We start from the raw sequence: 18,483 nt of genomic DNA, 5'->3' as shown, positions 1-18,483 counted from the left end.
TACGATATGATATATGATATGATATGATATGATATGATATGATATGATATGATATGATATGATATGATATGATATATGATATGATATGATATGATTCAGTACTCTCACACTTACTACTTTCATCAAACGCAAAGTAATCCTATGCAATAGAAGCATGACCTACAAAGACCAATTCAGACATGAAAGCACATGTATACTGTCTGCAGCTACTCTCATAGTAAAACATGGAAAAAAAAGTTGAAGGTCGGAAAAATACAGACGTGGAAATATTTATGCATAAAGTCACTTTAAGCCACTTTTGTCTCTTAATGTTTCGCCAGACGTTTTGTGTTTTTTGACAAAGAGCAGAGCACTTTGTGGAGGCTGGGTGGTAATATTACCTTTCTCTGTGCTTTAAAAAGGGTGGGGGAATGAAATTTTTCTGAGGGCTTTTCTTCTCTGCAGAGTAACACATTTGAAGGCTGTGGATTCTTATTCCTTTCAGCAAGATTTTCTTTACACAAATGAAAGAGTTGTGTTCAAGTGGTTGGTGCAGAGCTTTGCTTAGATAGTCGGAATAACCTAAATTACGTTTAAAAACTATTATTTAAGCTAAATTTAACTTTATAACTGTGAATAAAGTGTGCTGAAAGGTTGCCTTGTATCAAATAAGGAACTGTGTGTTGAGAAGACTATTTTCTGTGGTTTTTTATGCCAAGTTTTAAATTAAATTAGTATTCAAATAATAGWCCGATGCATCACTTCACACCTGCAGCCGTTTAACATCACCGACTCACAGATAACCATTGCTGTCATGGCAACAGACATAGGTAAYATTATGTTCGGTGAACTGATGCTGATTCTATTGGATATGTTGAGCCCTGGCAACCTGTTTGATTGAAACCAAAAAAGAGCCATGTGACACCAACTGGGCCTTCTGAACAGCCAAGAACAGCAGGCTCCATCATGAAATCAAAGACTTTCAAAGGAGGTAATTAACCTGAGTGTGTGTGTGTGTTTGTGTGTGGTTGTGTAGTTGTGTGTGGTTCAGCCAAACACAAGGGGGCAGACAAATGGACAAACTGTTATGAAAACACCTTTTTTATTTAAAAAAACCAAGCTGAGCTGAAACTAACCAGCTCAGGTCTGCAGTGACACAAACTCGTTTAACATTTTGTTCACAAWCCCCTGCAGGCGAAAATCCACCTCTCAGCTTCTTCTCAGTTCTCTCACTGCATTTTTTATTTTATTTTTTTTTTGTAAAGAAGGCGGAGGGGGATCTAAACCCACAGCTAACCATCAGCTCACCTCTTCTTTGATTGGTCTCCATAACAACATCACCATGGTAATCACCGTGCGTTGACTTTGATTCTGTTCATGATGGTGGTGAGCTGACGTGGAAATTTTAAAATTCTTTTGCTGACTCGGCCTGAGGGACGCAGGACGAAGGAGCACTGTCACACTCCTGTTCAAATTTGACTTTATGTGTAGACAGTGCACAGCCGCACAGTCAAAAACATCCCATCAGGCTGGATTTAACTTGGTTCTTTGGTGTTTCTGTCAGCGTGAGGAGCTATTTCTGTTATTTTGGAGAAAGCACAGATTTTAAGCCTCACACAGCAGGTGTCTGGGCTGTTCGGTAATTACTGCAGATTACAGTAATTCACAGCTGCCTGGACGCTTGACAAAATATTAGAATTTGAACATTTTTATCTGATTGGTTTGTTTGCCCCCCTCCCCCCCACACACACACACAGACACACACACACACCCCACCCCCTCTAAACGTGTCTGTTGAACTGCTCCATCTGGACTTTATGTTCGTGCATCTTGGAAAAGTTTTTTGTTGTGACTGAGTGGATGTTTGGGATATTTTTAGTAGATATATTGACTTTTGAGCTGCTTCATAATTTATTTTGTATAATGTCCTACAAATAGTTTATAAATTATACCTACTGAGCAGAGGTTTATACCTAACTAAGTACTTTTACTTTGTCACAGTACTTAAGTAGTTTTTTGAGGATTTGTAATTTTTTTGTAAATATTTTTAAACGGCTGTTTTTACTTTTATTTTGTTACATTTTAAAGCTAAAATGATACTTTTACTTCTTTACGTTAAAATTTAACCCCTAGTTACTCGTTGCAAAATTAAATATGTTTGAACTCATCATGAAAGAAGATGTTTATGCGCTCTAAAAAATGAAGTGTTGCATTTACTCAACAAAGTGATGTCAACTGGCTCCACTAAGCCTAGTTGAGTAAATTGAGCAAAGAATTACACGGTCAAAGCCGTCGCTCAATGGAACGCCACTCCTGATCATGTAAAAAAACGTAGTTCTTTTATTAGTTTTAAAAAATAATCTTTAAAAGTATCTGAAATCCACTCATTTGCAATCACTGAGTGGCACTGGGTAATCAATTTTAGAGTTTGCTTTTGGTTTGGGGGAGTTGTGGGGTTTTTTATTGAACTTTTAGTGATATAACCTTTTGTGTTTAGAGAGGGGGTAGTGTTTTTATGTATTTTTATTGTTGATCATAAATTGTTTTTATTCTGTATTGTTTTTATTTTTCTGTTATTTTCTTTTCTTGTTTTCATCATTGTTGGATGTTGTGTTCAGGACTGCAGATGCAAATTAGCCGTAGGCTAAATCTGGTGCAGGGCATCAGATGTTTTTATGATTATGTTTAAATTGCACATGTCCTGATAAATAAAAATTCATTCATTCATTCATTCATTCATTCATTCATTCATTCATTCATTCATTCATTCATTCATTCATTCATTCATTCATTCAATATACATGTATTGCTCAATTTACTCAACCTGGCTTAGTGGAACCAGTTTGATTCAGTAAATTCAACCGTTTATTTCTTACAGAGTGTGTAAAAGTACTTTTACTTTCCCAATTTTTCTGAACAGTTTTATGACTTTTACTTGAGTAGTTTTCTCATCAGTGTAATTTATTTTTAACAAAGTGATTTTTTGTTCATGTAATTTTACTTTTATTTAGTTATTTTTTTCCAATATTTTATAGACCTCTGCTGAGGGAAGAATAAATCAGTAAACATTGTTATCTTCCACCGCTGTGTAAGGAGAGCAGCAACGTTTGTCTCTTTTTTAGAAAAATACCCAGTAAAAGGATTTTAATGAAACTCTTAAGTAATCACTGATGTACATAAATGATTAACTTTTGAAGTTAACATGAGTCAACGTGACGGCTGCAACTAATCATCTTTAGTAAAAACAAAACTCACAATTCAGTCAGTTTTGCAGACATTTAACTTTAATTTGATGTGATGGTAGCTGAGAGTCAGCCTCATCACAAACACTGAGCATTATGTTTGAACTTATAATTTATGATTTCACAACAAAAGGTTAGTCTTAGTCTTAATTTAAAATCCTGGCACAAAGACAGTTCTGTACTTCCTCACGAAATGTTTAATTCTTCAGCTTTTATTTGAATTAGTAAATTTTTACAAGTATTTTATTATTAAAAAACAAAGTGTGCATACCAGAGGAAAAGTATGTGTGTGTTTTTGTGTGGGGTGGATTTATGGAATGGTTTAAATGTTGAATTGAAGCAATATAAAAATATAAATCAGTTAAAAAAGACACAAGAATGTCATTTTGACTTGTTATATGGTAGACAGTGGATGTTAGAAATGTGGTGAAACACTGTGTGTTAAAAAAGTGATTATTGTCCATTTCTGCTTAAGAAAAATACAAATCTGAATTATTTTTGATTAATTAAAAAGTGAGAAAGGGGTACAAAAAAGAAGTTTTACTTCTCAGCCTTAAATAACAGATGGTGTTTGTTAGCTAAAATGTTTATTCGTGTATGAACAGTTTAGAAACATAAATTTATTCTATTCTATGCTTGTTTATTTAGTAGATTTCTATTTCAGTTTGTATCACTTTCTGTATTTTTTATTTTTCAAATTTATTTTCAGTTTTTATCAAGCTAAGTTGTGGTGTAAACATCTCACATTATTCTAATAAACTGTAGATACACTGAAAATAAAATGTGCTTGTTTTATACTGAACTGCTAAACAGTTTAAAAGTTATTTTTTTGCATTCACTGGTCATATACTGCTGATAAATGTGCTCACGCTCACACACAGGACAGTGAGCTACCATTAAAGGAGTTATTCTGACCATCTGGAGGTTTTCAGAGCTCAGTCATGCTAAATGATTGTGTAGAGCCCGGGACTTCGAGCCTCAAATCCTTTGATTCATGCCCTGAAGTCAGAGCTCAGCAAACATCTCCAAGTTTGGTATTTTTATTAACAAGAAAAATGTGTACTACATAAACTACACGAAAACAGCCTTTTCTTTGAAGTTAAAAATAAATAAAAAAACAGGTAAGAGGCGAAATGTTTGTAGCAACAGTTCGTATAACTGGAGCTTTGTGTTGAGTGAGTGAAAACACAAGAAGCAGAAATATTATAATGACCTTCTTACACTGATTTAGATGGACTTTCCAACACATGAGAGGAAAAGTGAAACCAATTTTTAAAAAGGCCCCGTCTCCATGAAGTCAAATGCTGCACAGAATTTAAAAAAAAAGATCACAATTGAACCCATGCAGCTGTAATTTCCTGCCACATAAAGACACTCCACAGAAAAAATACGTCGAAGACAAAAGGAATCTCAAACAGTGGATAAAACGGACCCGAGTTGGGGGTCAAAGGTGCCGGCACTTTCACATCTGAGCCCTGCTTTAAGATGCACATTTTTACAAGCTATGTCTGGTAGCGTGGAGGAAACAGTCATGTGCTACAACTAACTCTTTCCAACCGCAGAGATTCTTCACACCAAAACATTGGAGGCTTACAGAGCCTGTGAAGTGGTAAGAAATGAACSGAGGGCTTGTAATTTTTTAATTTCCCAATTTTCTACCTCGAGGCCTGCAAAGGTGAAAGGAGATTTACAGATTTCATGAGCAGTTTTTCAAACAGCTCAGCTGGCTCGGATTATTACTCCAGATGTCTTTTCAAAGCCTAATAAAACTATCCTCATTCGCAAGATATAATTAAACATTGATTGTCTGCGGAGGAGCCTTACTTTTTTTTTCTTTTAGACAAAAATATATAAACATATTTGCATCTACACTCGTTTTACTCTCACAAGAGAAAACTTGCTTGTGGGTAAAGCTGCACCTATGCACACGCAGACGAGCTCATTCCATAGTGAAGCGTCCCCGTGCACATCTGTTAGCCAGAGCCTCACCACTATCTGTCCAGAACGTCATTAAACAGAACTGCTGCAGATTTATGCTTTCCAAGCTGTGCCATATGAGCCACATCTACAGTGTGCACTGCCTCTAAATATCTAACACACACACACACACACACACACACTGACATCAAAGCATCCAGTCTGTAAATGGAGTTACAATTTTTAGGTCCTGCTCCTCTTGTCAAAACAGCGTGTTACTATGACAACACCATACACGAGACTAATATATCGTGCTGATAATTCACAAGATGAACAGCAGGGGATTTGATGGTAAAATGAAGAGCACAGGAGTAAATAACTCAGCTGAAATAAATGCATTTCACTGTTGCACGGTCAGCCTTCAGCAAAGTGTTTGGAACACCAGTGCTGCCACCTGCAGGCTGAGAGGTGAAACAACACTTTCGACTCATTAACTCTGGAGTTAAAACCTTAAAACCTTAAAGTTAAACATTTAGTGGCAGAGATCTTGGCTATTAGCTAGCAAAGACAAGCTTTATTTTGATAGTTTTTACTATGAAATTAAAATAAATGAGCTAAAATTTGCCCTATAGTGAAAAGAGAAATTGCCATGTTGTTGCACATTTTCTAGGTTTTAGTAAAGAAATTAAACAAATGAATTTAAAAAACTGTCTTGCAGCTTTGAAATGCTTCTGTAGCCCCTAGAATTCACTGCAGAGAGAGGATATTTGTAGAATTAGCTCAGCATATGGTACGCCACTGCGCATTTTCTACACAGCATACAGATAAAGAGGTGGAGACATCCACAGCCATAATGAGAACAAGGCCAGTATTGGATGTCAGCTCTGCCTACAGCAATATACTCACGTACGTTAGTTACATACCGCTGGTCTGTCGGAACAATACACCCTGATGCGGTATAAGTACACTACTGTTGGTGGTGGTAAGGTTTCATGTTATTGTCTCAAAAAGCAGATAAGAGAGAACAGACTGGTTGGTCAGGCTGCAACCAAGATGACCTGCATAGAGTCTAATTTTAAACACACCTTGCTGGTTTGGCAAGACAGGACAAAGGAATAAATACTTTGAGACTTTATTTAATTGAATCACAACACTTAAAAAAACTCAAATTTTCAAACAAAATGTAAAAAGTATAAATTTTTCTTAAAATCTTTTTTTAGCTGCATGACCAAATTCTAAATAACTCTTTCAAAAGTTGTCTTTGACAAGTCCTACTCCAAGCTCAATAAAGTCTTAGCACCATCTTAAATTCACTATAATCACTGTATTTTATAGTAATTACATGCAAACAGAATAATTTAAATAATTTATTCCAACTCATTCCCAGTGCATTCTTTTACAAAAGCAATAAAACTTTACAAACCACGTCTAAAAACATTTTTAAAAAAGGGGGGGGAGAAAATCTGCACAACTAAATTAAAGATTACCCATCGGCCCCACCGAAAAACACATGTTTAAAACATGGCTTTACTCAGTATCTGCAACACTAAGTCAATGACCTATAAACTGTACAGTTTTTATATTTTAAAGTGTTGGGACACTGACTGTTGCGCCTATGTATCAGACTGAATGTTAAACGCTTGAGCTACAGTCAAGCACCATGTTGGCTCAACAAAGGCTGTTGAAATATTTATGAGGGCGGCGGTCAGTCCATTAGCTCTTGCAGCAGCCTTTACGCTCCTGAGTCTCACTGCTCGCTCCAAGGGGACGGGACAGGGTCACGGCGCTGATGGAGCCGCGGGTCACCTCTCTGCTCGCCACTTTTTTATGGATCGCTGGAGAAAAAACAGAGTTCACCCTCTTGTTTTTTTTTTTTTTGTTTGTTTTTTTTTGGTTATGCTGTGTGTAAATCAAAGCGAGGAGGTGAGTGTTTTTTATTTTTTTATTTTATTTTTTACCTGAGAGGACTTCGTTGAAAGCAGCTTCAACGTTTGTGGAGTCCAGTGCCGACGTCTCCATGAATATGAGCCCCTTCTTGTCTGAATGGGGGGGCAGAGTTTGAGCATTATTGAAAGTGGGTTTGTTCAAAAACAAACAAAAAAAAAAAGATTTGACATATTTGTATCTTATCAACCTGCAAAGTCTTTGGCCTCCTCTGTGGGAACAGTCCTGAGGTTCTCCAGGTCACTCTTGTTCCCCACCAGCATGACCACAATGTGAGGGTCTGCGTGGTCGTAAAGCTCCTTCAACCATCGCTCTGCGCTCTCATAGGTCAGATGCTTACTGATGTCATACACTAACAGAGCTCCAACTGCTCCTCTGTAATACCTGAAGCCACGAGGAAACAAAGATTAACCCTTTCTCTTCTCAATCTTTCTGTTCACACTGTTAGAAAAATGAAAGTTGCATTTTATTTTGAAGGAATGCATATCACATGCTGCCTAAAACAATTTTAATCAAAGATCTTGCACAATCTGTTACTGCTCACACATTTTACCTCAACATGTGAACAAATTAGGTGAGTCATAGCTTTTTGTTAACTCATTAATTATCTGTGAGAGCCATTTTATATCAGGCTACTAAAAGTGAATCAGCAGGAGATGTTCTTCCAATCATTGCTGAGAGTTTTATTCAAATCTATCCAGTTGTAAGATTTTTTTTGCAATAACAGATACAGACTGAAATGATAAATATCTGTATTACATTTCAAGTCCAGCTGTTTTAAATGTAAAAACAAACATTATACATTTTTAAGTGTTTTTAATGCAATGATGTGATTCTAACTAGTATGAATGTTAGTTTAGATATGTTTATTTTTGGTTTTGTTCAACAAGGAAAAAATGATTTCATGATATTTTAAAGATAGACAGTAGTGTGTTTTGATTATATGTTATAATGGCCTGCCACATATTGAAAGTTAAAGCTGTTTGGACTCGGTGTAATCCATATTTCTATAAAATTACTTGGTTTTCTTTGCCCGTTTTTATGGAATTTCTTTGCTTCCTCTAAATCCTAAAAGTTTGTACATTCGATTTGTGTGTTTATGCATATTAACTTTTTGTGTGACAAGTTTTGTACAGTTACAATTATTCTTTAAGTGCTTAATCGACAACTTTGCTGCTGCAACAGTAGCTTTTATCAGAATTTTTCTACTCTATGAAGCCTGGCATACAGTATGAGCCAACAATGAAACCCTTGTGTCTCACTTCTTGATTCATTTACTAATAATCTGGCTTAAAAAAATCTGTGTGTGTATGTGTGTGTGTGTAAACCCACGCCGAGGTGATGGCTCTGTAACGCTCCAGCCCTGCTGTGTCCCAGATTTGGGCCTTGATGGTGAAGTTGTCCAGCTGAACGGTTCTCGTGCTGAACTCGACACCGATGGTGGTGCGGCTGTCGTGGTTGAACTCATTCTTGGTGAAGCGGGACAGAAGGTTGCTCTTCCCCACACCGGACTCCCCGATCAAAACCACTACAGGGACCCACGTGTGTTTTAGTACCACATTAGTTTCTGAACCAATCATCAACACCGTGAATCAGCAGTCAGACTTTTCTGTCATTCAAACTCCACACACGATGACGTCACACCAACGTGGCAGATCCACAGAGGCTGACTGTCGTTTAGAGTGAGAGGAACAGAAAATCACTGCAGCTTGGGGGAAATAAGAGTAAAACAAATCACACTAATTTTTTTTTAGCTAAGCAGTAAGTGTAAGAACTTACAGCTCTCTAACAGGTCAAAGGTCAAACTTTACAACCAAATTCACAGGAAGCAATCACTTCCTCATTGGTTGGCTTTTTTTTTTCTCTTGGAAACAACCTGCTGCATCAACACCTTCAGTGTGTAGAAATAAACAACTTTATCTTTCTAGACAACTGTAGCTGAAGTAAACATGACTCACCTTTAAAGACAAAATTGTACGACTCATCAGATCCCATGCTGCATTCAGTGCCGATGGGTCCCTGTTTCACTTAGTAAATATCCTGAAGCCACCTTCAAAGTCTGGAGGAGCTCACGAAGAAAATAAAGCAAACACAACCTCGCCCCTTCAGTGCAGAGAAATAGTGAAAACACAAAGATTTGCTTGTTTCTGTGGGTATGAGGAGTTCCTGACTGAACACAGACGGGAGTATCAGTGTTCCTGATTGTCCATCAGCTGACGCCCAAAGGAGGGCCGGGTGAAGGAGAGCAGGTGGAACAGGTAGAGCGACTCACGGGGACAGACTCCACCCTCTGCTACACACTTTTCACTCAGAGAATCATTTGGATAACAATAAACCTCACCCAGCAGGTGGATATGTGCAGAACAGGTCGCCCTTTCTGCTCTGCGCTTGGATTTTACAGGCCTGTGGAGACGGAGCTGATTTAATATTTCTCTCCTATTTTTAGATTTAATTTAGTTTTTTTTTTTCCAATGCAGGAATGAAAGAAAAAAAACACATTTTGTTTTTTTATTGCCAAAAAACTGAGTAAAATTTTGTTTCAAAGCTGCAATAACTGAACAGGCCTTTATTTATCTTCCAAAACGTGTACTTAAAACCCAAACAAAGCAAAACCTTTAAAACTCCTGTAATGAAGTGACACAAGTGTAACTGTTTTTGATGATTTATTACTTCTTTTTTTTTAGTACAGTACTGTTAAAAGTTAGTTCCAACATTTTCAACTGGAAGATGGATTTTTGTTTCAGCTGAGGTCAACAGACAAAGCAAAGCTATTGAAGCAGTTGCCAAGTTTACCACAACTACAATGAGTTTTGAAAATAATAATAATAATGATAACAAACAAGCTAAACTTTATGATTTGAGAGATGCATGGCGTCACCATACCAGAATTGTTTTTTAAAGCCTTTTCATTTCTTATTCAACTTGATTGATTTCCACATTTAATTCATGTGAAACAAATCATACCTAGGTACTATTTGCACCTCCAAAACAAAAAAAAGGAAGAAAAATCAGATTTAAATGAAAACAAAGCTTGTTTGTATCGTTTATATTTATATTAGCAGCACCCTGTGCTTCAGAGCTGCTGTGAAGTGATACATGGTTATGGTCTGATTCCTGAATGATGACGTGAGACGTTTATTGAAAGTGAGGGTGTCTGATTCACCCACCGAATGAGACTGTAATTTGCTGACAATGCAGCTTTGCTACCTCCAAAGAGATAAAAAACAAAACACCGCACTCATGGGTGGGCACTGGAAAGGCGGATTAAGAGAACTGTGAAAGGCGTCATGTTATTAGGCGCTTGTAATAAATAGCGAAAGCTGCTGGGCAAAAAAATACAGCTGAGGGTAAAAAACTGAGGCCAAACGTCAGTGGGAACATGTTCAGGGATTACTGTCTGCACACCAGAAAATAACCATATTGTTCCACATTAGCCATGTATGAAACAGAGCCAAATGCCATTCACGTCACATGGGTTTAATCATGTAAATGCTTGTCTACAACACTAAACTTCAAATTTTTGTGGATTAAAAAAAGGACAATTGAGAATTCCTTTTCATTCGATTTTTTTTTTTCAATCATTTAGAACAGCCTTCAAAAAGAGAGTGATTCAGTTCATCTACATCAGAACTCTGCAGAAAAACAGTTGGATGAAGAAAAAAATAATAATAAGGGGAAACAGGGAATGATCTGAGAACAGATGAAGAGTGAAGGTCTTTCAGTTCATGCCCAAGTTTCTTCTGTAAAGTTTGGGACGATACACAAAAATTTCTCTTCTGTAGATGTAGGGTGTTATGAGTTAAGGATGTACTTATGAGCGTGTCTGAGTGTCAGTATGTACTGCTCGTCTTTACGAGGGCTGTGAGCCCAGCAGTCTCTCAATAGCGGCGTTGATGTCTCCTCCAGTGGCGATGAGGGCCTGCAGGTTGGCCTCGCGGTTGATGAAGCCCATGGCGTTCAGCTGGTCTAGCTGGGTTTGGAACCGAACCTCAGGGGTCTGGGTCTGAAAGTTGATAAGTTTGAAAGTCAAATAAAAAGAAGGCCGATACGGTCACTTTGCATGTGTGCGTGTCAGTGTGTACCGTTGCACTTCCTCCTCCGACTCCTCCTCCTCCAGCGAACATCTGAAGCATCTGTTGCATCAGCTGCTGCTGGGCGGCGTTCGTTCCAGCGCTGCTGGGTGGGGAGGCGGGGTTCTCTGGAGGTATGCCCCCTCCTGTGGGCATGCCAGGTATTCCACCTGTCCCACCTGGCATCAAACTGAGCAGAAACAAACAAAAGATGCACAAGACCTATATCAATATTCTCCTTAACAATGCAATATGGACTGTGTATGTTTGTCTGTGACAGCTTACCTGGGCATGAGGCCTGGGGCTTCTGTCTGCAGCGTCTGTAGACCCTGTTGGATTTGCATTAGAGCTTGCATGGCCCGAGGGTTGGTCATGACTGACAGGGCTTCTGGGTTCTGCATCTAAACCCAACAAAAACGGCAGCAAAGAATTAGCAGAAGAAACTACACGCATGGAGCATTATGTACCTTTATTCCTCAAGAAATAAATAACTAAAAAATATTAACATGTCTCATATTGACATTTTACTAAAAATTAACCATTTGCCTCTTACAAGCTTGGAAGTAACAAAGCTGACATAACAAAAAAACGTACTGCACATCGCGAGTATTTCATAGCAGTACTGTTCTCCAAAAAAGCAGATTGATATTTATCAGAACCATTTATTGTCAGGGCTTCCTTTCATTGAGTTTGTTTCTTAAACTGGGTTTTAAACTGGTCATTTCTTTTTTTACCTGCTGCAGAAAGACGGGTAGTTGGGTTCTGAACTGTTCTTGCAGCTGTGGGTTTCCAGCAAACAACGGGTTATTCATCATTACCTGTTTGAGAAAAGAAAAACTGGTTTTGAAAACACATTCAAACCACTAATTACCTTTAACTGAACACAATTCTTTTTTTTAAGTAGGTGAGTTTGAAGATTAGAACTTTAGGTCTCTCAGTGAACTAGTTCTGGTTTGGCATTCAGTCAAGTTGTTTATGTACAGCTGGTACAACAAAAAATGGTTCATTTTTTTTTTACAATTGGATGCAAATGTGCGTTTAAGAAATATTAGCTGTGTGTCCTGCAAAGCTGAATACCAAGTACAAGGCCACAGTTTAAGCCTTACCTGTGAGGCTAACTCTGGGTTTTGAGCCAGTGACTGCATCATACTGCGCATGTATGGAGCAGACAGCATGTTTTGCATCAGCTGGGGATTTTCTGAGATCTGCTGCATAAGACTCTGCATGCCCGGGCTGTTGAACATGCCTACAACACACACACAAAGGAACATACACTCAGGTTTATTTAAAAGTACAATTATGTGCTAACGCAACAAATCAGCGAGCTCACTCTGGCTCACCATTTCCCAGACTCCCAGGATTGACACCCAGAGGGTTAGACACACTGGGGTTGGTCCCTCCAGTGGTACTAGTGCTTCCTGTGGTGCCCCCTCCGCTCTCGGTGGAGCTAGAAGAATTTGGTGGTCCCCATGGATTGGGCAGGGGCTCGCGGTTCTCTGTCCGTGATGGCTGGGCACCGGACTCAGAGTTGCCACCCAGAGCTGAGAACGGGTTGTTACCAAACTACAAAGAAAGAGTTCAGCTCAATTTAAAACCACGAAACAATCAAAATAAACTTCATCACGTTTCAAATACAATCACTGAAAACAAATGTAGATACCTGCTCCCTGGCGGCACTAAACATGGGTTCCTGAATATCTGTGTACATCCTTCGCAAGGCATTGTAACCACCTGGGATGCTCTCCAAGTTGCTCAAAGCCCGGTCCTGGTTTCGCATCATTTCCTGCATCATAGCCGGGTTCCTGGCTAGTTCCATGGTCTGGGAGGCAAGAGAAGGAAATGTGTCTGTTTAGCTTTGTTTTAAATCAACAAAGGCAACAGAACAAATCAACAAAACTGAAGAAAGAACCTATGACAATCTGTAGGTTTTACTTATCAAAGTGTCTTTCAGTCCCTTAAGGATTTGCTTACCTGTCGCATCAGCTCAGGGTTATTAAGCATGTGAGAGATCTCAGGGTTGCGCTCCATCAGCTGTTGCATCTGTGGATTGGCCATAATCATCTGTCGCATCAGGTCTGGGTTGGACATCATGTTCTGCACCAACGGGTTCTCCATAATCTGAGAAAGCATCTCTGGGTTGGACATGAGCTGCCTCTGCATCTGCTGCTGCAGTTCCATGAAGTTGGCCGAGCCCATGCCCAAACCAGCTAGACTGCTCAAGTCCCCGAAGCCCGCTGAGGGAAGATAAGTGGGTAAGCAGTGGTTAAACACTTGAACTTCTTGTACTGATGCAAGGCTTTGAATGTAATCACTCACATAGAGGTGAACTTACATAGTATGTTGGGTGTCTGTGTGGGTGGTGGGGCGGAGCCAGAGGAGCCTGTTGTGGAGGTGGTGTTGGTGGCTGGACTAGAGGTGGAATTACCGTCTGCCTGAGTGGAGGCTGAGCTTGACGCTGAGGTGCTACTGGCCTCTCCCGCCCTATTAAGAGAATTTGTGGTCATGTAAAACAAAGTGCCACTGACAGGGGTTATCTTGCATGAAGTTAAATATTGAAAAAAATGGACTGCAGACGCACAGCAAAACCAAATTATTTTCGTTAAAGGGATGCTACAAGATGTTTAGCCTTGTGTGCAAAAACATAACCTTACTTGTGTGCTGTTTTTATGACAAGATGAACTGTCAGGCCATCTTTGATGCCATGTTGGCTGAGGCTGTCGCCATCCTTCAGGATCTTCCCAGCAAAAATCAGAACCAGCTGGTCCTGTTTGGCCTTGAATCTCTTTGAGATCTCCTCTTTAAACTGAAAAACAAAAAGCAAACGATAATGAGAAATCAACAGAACTTATTACACTAAAATTTAGGGGAAAAATTAACAATGCTGTCAATTTGTGCATATATGCAGTTATACAGTGTTACTACTCATTATATCAACATAAATACAATATTGGAAAAAACAAATTAAAAAAGGAAATAACATGTTTGTTTTCCACACGTTTTACTGAATAAAAAAAGACAACTTAAAACGTGACTAAAGAAAACATGATGTAGCATTTACTTCATTGCCATTTTTTAATATTTATTAACTTTAACTTGTCTTTTGCTGACCATCAAAACAAACTAGCTGCTGTGCTATTGGAAACCTGCTTCTTTATTTGCATATGTTGGGTTGGGTTTTTGCAGTACAGTGTCATATACTCTTTAACTTCATGTAAACTATTACAGTAATTGTTGTCTTAAACTGTTGTGTCTTCAAGCTACTCATTACTAAGTCGATACAGGAGTTTGGTAAACTAAAGAAGGGTGTGCAGATACACAAAAAATAATAAATAAATAAAAATCAATATCCAATCTTGGTGACATCTAGTGGTGAACAGTGCAACCTGCCACCAATTAAATAAGATAATTTATTTCCCCAGTCAGAGAAATATCAAAATGCAATAAAAATTCAAGACCCACAATCTAGCCTGTGCTGGGTTATTTGCTCTGTACGTAATAAAAACACAGTCCTAAAGAACGACAGACTTATCCTATTAGCAGTATTTTTGTAATAATCAGCCAGGATCCCAGTAGTCTTTAATCAAAAAGACAATCTGTAGGATTAATACGTCCATGAAGTTTTATTCTATGTATATAATCTGGTAAAATTAGGTGACTTATTGGCAACTGCTAACTGAGATTTATTTGGCCTGGAAACTGCAACTGGACTTTGACTGAGCCAATGCGTTTTAACTCTTTCTTTTAGGGTAGCACTGTTGTAGATTTGTTGTAGTGTTTGGGTTCACTGTCCTGTTGTATGACCACTCTAGCCTGCATGTACATGTCTGATACATGGGCCTACATTTGACACGTAAAACACTTTATACACTAATTAATTTCATATGATATGACTGCAAGGTGTTCAGGCACTCTGGCTGCAAAAGCTCCTCCGACACAATGCCTGACAGATGTTGTGATTTTTTTTTTGTTATTATTTGTTTTATGAAATTGTCACCAAACTGTGCGCATGATGCTGACTTGTCTGCTAACAGGAGGACACAGTTTCAGAAGTGGTTTGTTCACATGTAACTAACCAAATGCTGCCCTGCTCCTTGTTCCCTTTTTTTAAAGAGAGTGTGGTTAGTTTTATTTGATGGTTTCAATTCACACACTGTCTTTTAGTTGACTTGGTTTAAGTAAATAATGACACGATAGGTACTCCTACTTTCAATATGTACTATAAAACTGCTGAATGTTTCTAGCACTTTGCCAGTGTTTTGTCAGCAATTTTTGTTAAATGTACAATAACCTTGGTCAGTTTTTCCCCTAACACTAGCCTTTACTATCTTTACTTCCTTCATCAAAAAGTATATGTATTTGATTTTGTATGCAAGCACTGTCTGAGGGATTGTGTCAATTTACCGTAATGATTTGAGCATATATACACATGAATTTCATGTTTCATTTGTCAAGGGATGCACAGTGATGATGAGCTAGTTTGCCATTGTTGCTTCACATCAAGAAGTTCTCTTCATCATATCTCAGTCTGGGCCTTCCGGTTTTCTGGAGTTTGTAAATTTTCTCTGTGCAAACACACATTTTATCTGGGTTCCTCCAGAGTCTACATGTTAGCTTACCTGTTAAGTCTTGTGTGTCTGTGTTGGCCCTGTGATGGAATGATTTAATGCAGATTCAAAAAACGTGATTTATCAGATGAGTATTCATCAAATGTTATCATGTTCTAATACATGATTAGATCTATTGTGTTAGGATTATTATATACAGTGTGTACCTGTTCAGCACATGCACATAGCCAAAACCAGGACAAAACATTGTAATATATATTGTTGTGTGTGTGTGTGTGTGTGTGTGTGTGTGTGTGTGTGTGTGTGTGTGTGTGTGTGTGTGTGTGTGTGTGTGTGTGTGTGTTATTCATGTAAACATAAAACATTGTTTTACATTTACATCAACTTAACAATTTTTCTTTATTACATTGAGAAAGTTTCATAATAAAATCGTAGATAAGATTGGTTTAAGTTTAAAAAATGAAACACAAGACATGAAAATTAACCTTTTTTTTTTTTTTTACATTAACGAAACTGAAAAAAATAAGCCACCTCTGATTTCACTGTGGTTACAGATTGCATGGTTTCACGTCACCAAGCCAACAGCAGCACTGGGAATGCTGTGAAATCCCAAGAAGCCTGAATGACTCAGTAACACCAATGAGAATGTTCTAGAGTGAAAGCAAGATGTAACTTTTTTTTAAAGAACTTAAATTAAAATGAGAACAAAATGTGATTTGACATATAAAACTATCCACAACTAGCTTCATGGTTTTATCCGCTGCCTGTTGACCACAGGAAGCTCCGTCAGCTGACACTTGTTTGGCTACATAGTTGGCTAATAATGGCTGGTCCATAGCAGGCTAAGTTAGCTCAAAGCTAACAGTCTTGGCTAGCCGGTTAGCGGCATCAAATCTTAGGGCGGTAATATCTTTCATTTGGATGCTAACAACGTTAAAGTTGCCGACTGATTGTTATTATAAGTAACATTACTTCCATTTCCCACAACTGCTTTATTTACAAGAACCCAGAGTTAGCCGGTAAGAGTGGTGACATTATGCTAACGAGTTAGCTTCCTAGCTGAAGTTGTGGGCATGACGTTAGAAGACGACGATGAGCAGCATCGACAAACCTGAGTGACAGAGGCATCTTCTGCGATGGCGATTTCTTCCTTGTCTTTAGGAGTTTTCACTGTGACCTTAATAATAGTGCCCTCTGATTCTTCGGGTTTATTATTATTATCGTTGCTACCAGGATCCGCGACGCCTTGTTCAGCCATCTTTGCTCCGCCGATGGAACAGCTCGGTCTAACTTTTGCTTCCGGGTCAAACGAGGTCGACGGTTCCGGTCCTAGAAGTTTCTGTTAGATTCAACAAAAATAAGTTCAGTAAAATAAATGTTTACTGTAAAATTATCCAACCCTGAAAGTTATTATTAAACAGGGGTACATTTGGCAGATGAATGCATTCGATCATTAGTTAAAATTAAAACAAAAGAATAAACATTATCACTGTAGTATCCTACTTTGGCCATGAGTTCATAACTTTATAACTATTCTGAATTTTAAGTCAGTGGCCAAGAATTTCTGCACATACAGGTTTACAAATTTCATTAATCATCGTGTCTAAATGGGATGTAGTGGCACTAATGACAAGTATTGTTTTTCAGGCTAAAACCTCCCAGTAGGCCTATGTTTTTTTTTTTTTTCTGTTGTTGATTGTTTATTAATTTTTTTATTCTTTTATTTGTTCATTTTTTTTTCTTGAGAAGTTTAACTTCAAGTTACTCCCAATGGTGTAACATTTGGGAGTGAGAATGGGTTGAATGGTCACATCTAGCACACTAAATACTGTAAAATATGTTGTACTTGTGAAAACAATACGAACTCTCAATGTAAAAAAAAACACTACACTGGATATTTTGAAACCCTAATAGTCCCTAGCTTTTTTAAGGGATGGCTTTTGCCAACCAACTATGAACATTGGTGTAATTTGATTGTTTTACCTCGATAATTAAAAAGTATGGGGTTGTTTAATTAAATAAAATGCTTTTTGAAAATGAAAAGTCCTGTTTTTTTTCTCTTTTGATTCGGATTTGGCAGAAGCTTATCCCAGTGTTCAGCAGATAAGAGGGGTGAGGGGTACGTCCTGGACAGGTCACCAGTTCATCACAGGGCAGCAGAAAAACGGATATTGTTCAAGGTTGATTTGATTTTATGTTAGCATATAGTTATTCGAGAGCTGTAATTTTTGTGTATTGAATGTTTGACACACTGCTTCTTTTTTGGTCATGAAACTTCTGTCTACAGTTTTGTTGCCTGATTGAACAAAACATAATCACACAGGCAATTAGAACTTTTAGGACAAGATTAGTGGCATATTTTCATGGTTAGGTTTAGAAAGTGTGCTTAGTGTTTGCATGAAAAACACAATGTTTCTAATACAATTTTTATTTATTTATATGTCAGTTTGGTTGCTGAAAATGAGTTATTTCAGTGTGTGTGTTAGAATTAAAAAGCTCCTGTATTTGACATAAACATGTAGTGCGTGTGTACTGCAGGGCACGCCCTCTTTATGTGACGCCCTGGTGAGACAGCATGAAAGAAAAGTGTTTATTACAGCAGGTTGCATTGATCCTGCATACCTCTGCACATCCCCAGTTCTAGAGTACACCATTTACAAACAAACAAAACCCCTCGTAAAAGATGATACATGCATGAACCACTACACCACTAAGGCYCCATACCACACACACACACACACATACACACATACATGTACAGATTAC

General features: G+C 38.1%; 2 protein-coding genes across 2 annotated transcripts; both read right to left on the bottom strand.

Moving 5' to 3' along the window:
* Positions 1 to 6,254: 6,254 nt before the first annotated feature.
* On the bottom strand, positions 6,255 to 9,356 carry LOC106515783 (ras-related protein Rab-25). Its single transcript, XM_014005780.1, has 5 exons — positions 9,041 to 9,356; positions 8,415 to 8,610; positions 7,273 to 7,466; positions 7,097 to 7,177; positions 6,255 to 6,973 (listed from the first exon to the last, which is right to left on the bottom strand). The coding sequence occupies exons 1-5, from the start codon at positions 9,075 to 9,077 to the stop codon at positions 6,852 to 6,854; spliced, it is 630 nt and encodes a 209-aa protein (XP_013861234.1). The 5' UTR covers positions 9,078 to 9,356; the 3' UTR covers positions 6,255 to 6,851.
* Positions 9,357 to 9,728: 372 nt separating this feature from the next.
* ubqln4 (ubiquilin 4) lies at positions 9,729 to 17,008 on the bottom strand. Its single transcript, XM_014005774.1, has 11 exons — positions 16,829 to 17,008; positions 13,804 to 13,955; positions 13,485 to 13,633; positions 13,124 to 13,386; positions 12,813 to 12,971; positions 12,493 to 12,715; positions 12,259 to 12,398; positions 11,887 to 11,970; positions 11,438 to 11,553; positions 11,165 to 11,342; positions 9,729 to 11,085 (listed from the first exon to the last, which is right to left on the bottom strand). The coding sequence occupies exons 1-11, from the start codon at positions 16,973 to 16,975 to the stop codon at positions 10,933 to 10,935; spliced, it is 1,764 nt and encodes a 587-aa protein (XP_013861228.1). The 5' UTR covers positions 16,976 to 17,008; the 3' UTR covers positions 9,729 to 10,932.
* Positions 17,009 to 18,483: the final 1,475 nt, after the last annotated feature.

The sequence above is a fragment of the Austrofundulus limnaeus genome, unplaced genomic scaffold, assembly GCF_001266775.1.
Source record: "Austrofundulus limnaeus strain Quisiro unplaced genomic scaffold, Austrofundulus_limnaeus-1.0 Scaffold32, whole genome shotgun sequence".
Classification (NCBI taxonomy): Eukaryota; Metazoa; Chordata; class Actinopteri; order Cyprinodontiformes; family Rivulidae; genus Austrofundulus; species Austrofundulus limnaeus.
This window is presented reverse-complemented; position numbering and strand designations above follow the sequence as displayed.